The sequence below is a fragment of the Asterias rubens genome, chromosome 3 (genome assembly GCF_902459465.1).
Source record: "Asterias rubens chromosome 3, eAstRub1.3, whole genome shotgun sequence".
Classification (NCBI taxonomy): Eukaryota; Metazoa; Echinodermata; class Asteroidea; order Forcipulatida; family Asteriidae; genus Asterias; species Asterias rubens.
Genome location: NC_047064.1, coordinates 20,079,225 through 20,085,452, shown reverse-complemented (window position 1 = coordinate 20,085,452; position 6,228 = coordinate 20,079,225). Strand labels below are relative to the sequence as shown.

The window sequence follows — 6,228 nt, the reverse complement described above, 5'->3', positions numbered from 1 at the left end:
TCAACAACACCAATAACAACAACACAAACAATACCAACAACAACACCGTCACCACCAACAGCAACAACAGCAACAAAAACACCAACAACAACAACAATATCAACAACAACACCATTACCACCAACAACAACAACATTCAGAACAACAACACCAACATCAACAACACCAACAACACAAATAACAACACCAACAACAACAACACAAACAGCAACACCAAAAACAACAACAGCAACACCAACTACAACAACAACAGCAACAACAACAACACCAACATCAACAACAACACCAACAACAACAGCAACAACATTAACAACAACAGCAACAACAACATCAACATCACCAACAACAACACCAACATCAACAACAACACCGACAACAACCAAGCAGACAAAATCAATGACCGAGAAAGTGACTCTCTCTACTCAAGAATCTTCAACAACACAAGCGTCTTCAATTTCATCTCATCTGAATTCACTGAAGACATTAGGAAGAACCTTCACTACATCGTCGTCTCTCCAGGATGAGACAACATTGTTACCAACTTTAGGAGATTCTTCAACAAAGCAACAAGGTAAATTGGATAGTCGCATATTTTTTGGCAAGATACATAATAGGAGACTTTCCAACGCTAGGTGGCAGCAGACATACCGGGTATAATTTCCATTGTTTACGTAGTTCTGAACATGCGCATAATTCTGAGAACAATGGATTTACCCGGTAAGTCTGCTGCCCTCTATCGTCCCAGAAAGTCTCCCATTGTTAACTACAGAAGTCAGTTGCCACAGAGACCAGAGGGATGAGTATTTGTAGTTGTAATAATAGTGGTGCATGAAGAGTCGTTTAAGGATTAGGCAGTTGAGGGAGCGTTACCGCAGTAATGCTTCTCGAGTTCATCTTTTGGAGCATATAAACTGATATGGTTTTTCACATAACCATATTACTTCGAAGTGAAATGTTTCTCAAAATGTTTTAAACTATCGAAAGCGTCTGTAGGCTTCTAATCAAAAGTTTGTATTGCCGTTTAGATTGAAGAATGATTACCAAACGTAGGCCTAGACCTTTCCTTTAAAACAAACTGCCGCCTCTGATTGATGGGTCACGACAACTCGCCAGTCAGTTTTTATCGATGTATCGATATACTACTTGAAAAGTAATTCGATGAACTTTTTTAATATTAATTTGTTTTCTTTCAGTGACAGAATGCGAGCAGTTTGGTAATGATTGTGACCCATTGACTGAGAATTGTGTCGAAACTCATGGGGATCATCAATGTGAATGCAAACGAGGTTATTACAAAAAACAGGATTCTGTCTGTCTCGGTAAGTCGATCTGTCATCGATCTGCATTTTTTTATAAAATAACGTGAGAAAGGAACTGTCTTGCTTTATTCTACTGCCGCGCATTGATTGACCTGCAGTGGATCCACTGAACCCCCATAAATAAGCCCACTCTTCTCTTACCTCTTCAGTCTCCTGATGACTAGAGAAAGCTAGTCGAAACGTTGAGACCAATTCAGAACTGACTCAGCGGCAGTACAGTTAACTACGATCCTATAAGCTTTTAAGCTTAGTCCAGTCTAATTTCTATACCATCCACCCTGGTAATAGTTGAAAAGCAGGACAGTTCGGCAGTAGAATAAAGCCAGACAGTTCTCTAAGAACAACTCTACCTGGCAAGTAGATACACACATGGTGTTACCGCAAACCAAATATACATTAACCAACACTACTCACGAAAAAATATATTCACAAATAAGCAGCACCTCTCAAAGAAAGATATAATTCACATGGTAATACCGCAATCCTCTCTTTAGTTGTACTTCCACCATGCAAAGTTTCAGATGTTAGCCTTGACATTTTTTTTCCAGCGGGTGTTTCATTCTACGGAAGCGTGAGGATAGTAGAGTCAGTGAGCCTTGGTGGAAGCGCATCCAAGCCTGCTCATTACACCCCGGAATTACAAGATCCTAACAGCGCAGTATACAGGGAACTCGCCGAGAAAGTTCAGAACATGGTAAACATAGTGTGATAGTTAAATTACTGTTCTAAAGACAACAGTACTGGGCACGTAGAATCCCTCATACCAACTTGAAATGAAAAGTTGCAGTTCGGTTAGGACAGTGTGAATTTGGATCATATTCATGACATGAACGAGTGTCCTGACCGAGAGGTCTAGTTAGTTACCGGACTATGGTCATTTCGTGTGTCATTAAAGCCAGTGGACACTATTGGTAATTGTCGAAGACCAGTCTTCTCACTTGCTGTATCTCAACATAATATGCATAAAATAACAAACCAGTGAAAACTTGAGCTCGATTGGTCGTCGGAGTTCCGAGATATCTATGAAAGACAAAAACACCCTTGTCACACGAAGTTGTGTGCGTTTAGATGGTTGATTTCGGGAACTTGAGGTCTCGTGGAAAATTTTTTTTTTTTTTTTTGAAAACTACTCCACTTTAGAGGGAGCCGTTTCTCACAATGTTTTATACTACCAACCTCTCCCCATTACTCGTTACCAAGTAAGGTTTTATGCTAATAATGATTTTGAGTAATTACCAATAGTGTCCACTGCCTTTAAGTCGATTGAGCTCAAATTTTCACAGGTTTGTTATTTTATGCATATGTTGGGATACACCAAGTGAGAAGACTTGTCTTTGACAATTACCAGAGGTGTCCAGTGCTTTCCGTACCTTTGCTATGTAATATAAACTGTTTCGTGAACGTCAAAGCGACACCTGTGAAACAAATCTCCCTTTCTGCCAGTCAACATGACTAGAGCTTAGTAGCCAACAGTTTCAAAGCATTTTCTGTTTTTTATTGACTGTCAATGTTCTGGTTTTTATTTTCAGCTCGACTCTGTGTATCTGAGCGACACCAAGTCAACACCAACTTACAAGGGATGTAAAGTGATCAAGTTTCGATCTGGCAGCATTGTTGTCGAGTTTCAGCTCACACAAGCCGACGTTTCGACACGGTTAAATGAAACTGGTCTGCAGCTTATTTTACAAAAAGCTGTCGACGACGGAACTGTGAAAAATATCAGTGGTCTCATTATCTCTTCAAAGTCCGTTCGTGTGACTCGTAAGTTTTAAAAGTCGGCTAGAATTATGTAAAAGACATCAAAATGTAAATGTACATGCAGTTCATTTCATGATTGTAATCTTACTATAATTATTCATTGAACAATATTTGATTCACAACATCCACAACTGCGTTTTTAAATATGTTTGCACCTTTTGGGTTCCAAGTTCTGATTGAGCAAGGTTTATATTATTGGATAACATTGCAACAAGCAATAAGAACACTATGCCACATGATGCTATTTTGTGTATTTGTATATCACACAGCTCTTGACGAATGTGCTAAGGAAGTTCACGACTGTTCCATGTTTGCTACCTGTTACGATCAACCCATTGGCTTCAGTTGCATCTGCAATACTGGATACTCAGATTTGCATAATGACGTCATACCGGGCAGATATTGCCAGTCAGGTAGATATACAATAGGTCACTTTAGCATATTATTGTTTGACATTGGGTTTTATTTGGAGTAAATCACCCACTCATTGTTTACTCACAATAAACTTTTTGAAAGGACTCGATTTAAGTAATTAAGGTTTGCGGCAACACCATCAGGGAACAACTCTGTTGAGTAGTGTCGGTTCTAAAAAAGAACCGGGGTTAATGGATCTCAGAGCCAACACTACTCAAATGAGATTTTCACATAAATCTCTCTGAGGGTGCGTTCGATTAGCTGCCCTGGGTCGACCCCGGTCTGCCATCGGTACGTTCGAATAGCTTTGACGTCATTCCAGGGGCTTACCCGGGTCAGCCCCAAGTACCCTGCTTGTGGAGTGGGTCACTTGGGGGCTGGCCTCAGGTGCATGACGTCACCACAAGAGGGTGATGAGTGATTGTTCGATTAGCTCTCCCCAGGGGCCCACCCGAGCGAGCGCACTTTGGTGCTTTTGGAGTCTTGCTGTGAAACACAATGTGTTTTTGGAACACTGTTGGTGCTTTTGTATGCTTTTTTGTGTCTAGTGGTATTATTGGTGAGCTAATCGAACGCACCCAATGTTATACTTCCACCATGCAAAGTTTCAATTCCTACTTACTTGAAAGTAGGCTTACTCAATTTATTTTGTACATTTCAGTCGAGCGATCGCAAAAACAACCAACTAGTCAGATGCATGTCGTCGTAGCCATCGTTCTGGCTACCTCGATTGTCGTTCTCATTACTGTCACGGCGTTTTTGGCCTTTTTACATAAGAAGTGCCATGCAAGCCGGACGTCATCGAGCACAGTCAAGATGCCGACTGTCACTGCTGCTAGGAAGATATCTGATGCATTCTTAGCTGGGGATGTAGAGGCTGGGGTGTGGTGTCCAGCCCCTGGGGAGGAGGGTGATGCATGGTCAACTGGAAGCTCATCGAGTACAGGTCAAGAAACAGGAAAAACGAAGGTACATCAGCAGAGTTGGGTATAAAAGACTCTTGAATTAATTCATTAGGAATGTCCAATAAAGCTTCTTGGCCTGTTCTATTCTCATGTTTATGAGTAAATGACATGTGGTTCAGGAAGAGTACATCCTTTTCATATTTTGTTCTGTCCATTGAACAATGTGTTTCGCAAAATTACTTTTATTTAGGTTTATTTTACCAAGTAAGATTTAAATTACATAACTTCATTTTACTCTTCTACTATCTACAGATTGTGAGGCGTTCAATATGGGTGGAGAAAAACAAACGCAAAACCTGTTGATAATTGGATGAGTATAAAGTTGTTAAAAATGTATGTTTGTTTTTAAGAATGTTGACATGGCACCCATAGCGAGTATTCCTGAGTGTGAGTTTGAGATTGGACATGACGTCATTGATGGAATGAATGGGAAGAAGCCAAAGGTGAGTTATTAAAACAACATTACATGGACCTTTTTGAAACTTTTGAACTATTGGTGGCAGCAGACTTACCAGGTAAACTTCAGGCATTGATTATTGGATCTGAACATTTTACGTCTACGGAAACAATGGAATTGCCTGGTGAGTCTGCTGATTCTTACAATAATGCCACAACGTATCCTAAAATTAACGTAGTCTCAACTTTTTCCAAAGTTCTTACAACCAAACTACTGAACCAGTACAAGTGCATGGTAGGCCAGGCCTACCAGAGCCCTAGGCCCTTTTCGAAACCACGGCTTAGGCTTTGGATTCGGCTCAGGCTAGCCTGGCCCCGCGGTTGTTTTTACAATTGCGCGTGATTTGCGTAAGCGCTCAGGGCTTCAGACGAGCGAACGGAGCCTGAAGCCGAATCCAAAGCCGAAGCCGTGGTTTCGAAAAGGGTCTAGGTATTGATTTTGGTGGATGCACACGTTTTTGTAGACGAATACTTCAGTTTGTGTCAGCCCCTCTACCATCCAATACTGCACGTGCATTTGTACATAGACGCCTTTAAGAGTCTTTCGCATTATTTAAACAAAGGTTTGCTCCAAATCGAAGAGTAAAGAAGCGTCCGATCAGCACAATCCGTTAAACTCAACGGTGGGGAGTAAAGCGCCCTCTAGCGGACAAGCAGAAGCCCCTGATCGACAGCGTGAAGTAACACCCGTGGATAAAGCAGTTGATGATCGGCTGTGTTGATTAAAGCCCTAGTAGTTCTGAAACAGAGGGGCCTATGTAAATTTTAGTGTGTTTGATAAAAGCATTTGTCATTTTGATACAGGAGATGTTGTTTGTTCGCTCCATTATCTTTTTTTCCGGATTTTACAAACAGCTATACAACAAAACAAACAAAAACATTTATTTTAGTTTTAGTTTTAAATTGACGGAGCATCGTAGTTGTAGATGCAATATTATTATTCCTTAAAAGCCAAATTGGAAATGTGGGCGAGTATGGTGACATCTGGGCCCAATTTCTTATGCTAAGTAGAAAATATTGCTAAACAACTTCCTGGTAAACAGTCACAAATGGTACATGTAACATGGTAGTTTGGCTGGTAACCTTACTCTCGTAAGCATAGTTTTGTTGTGCTTAGCATCTTGCTGTGCTTGAAGAACTGGACATTATTGGTAGTTGTCATAGACCAGTCTTCTCACTTGGTGTATCTCAACATTTATGCAAAAAATAACAAACCTCAACTGGTCGTCGAAGTTGCGAGATAATAATGAAAGAAAAAAAACACCATGTCACACAAAGGTGTGTGCTTTCAGGTACTTGATTTCGAGACCTCAAAA

General features: G+C 40.6%; 1 protein-coding gene across 1 annotated transcript; it reads left to right on the top strand.

Moving 5' to 3' along the window:
- Window positions 1-310: 310 nt before the first annotated feature.
- On the top strand, window positions 311-5,956 carry LOC117288217. Its single transcript, XM_033768985.1, has 8 exons — window positions 311-571; window positions 1,194-1,319; window positions 1,868-2,013; window positions 2,849-3,080; window positions 3,347-3,490; window positions 4,153-4,460; window positions 4,807-4,899; window positions 5,476-5,956. The coding sequence occupies exons 1-8, from the start codon at window positions 397-399 to the stop codon at window positions 5,632-5,634; spliced, it is 1,383 nt and encodes a 460-aa protein (XP_033624876.1). The 5' UTR covers window positions 311-396; the 3' UTR covers window positions 5,635-5,956.
- Window positions 5,957-6,228: the final 272 nt, after the last annotated feature.

Excerpts from the sequence above, each read along its gene's own strand:
- LOC117288217 (XM_033768985.1), top strand. The coding sequence starts at position 397 with ATGACCGAGAAAGTGACTCTCTCTACTCAAGAATCTTCAACAACACAA. Across the intron at positions 3,491-4,152 it reads GGGCAGATATTGCCAGTCAG|TCGAGCGATCGCAAAAACAA; the intron begins GTAGATATACAA and ends TGTACATTTCAG. Across the intron at positions 4,900-5,475 it reads TGAATGGGAAGAAGCCAAAG|GTTTGCTCCAAATCGAAGAG; the intron begins GTGAGTTATTAA and ends ATTTAAACAAAG.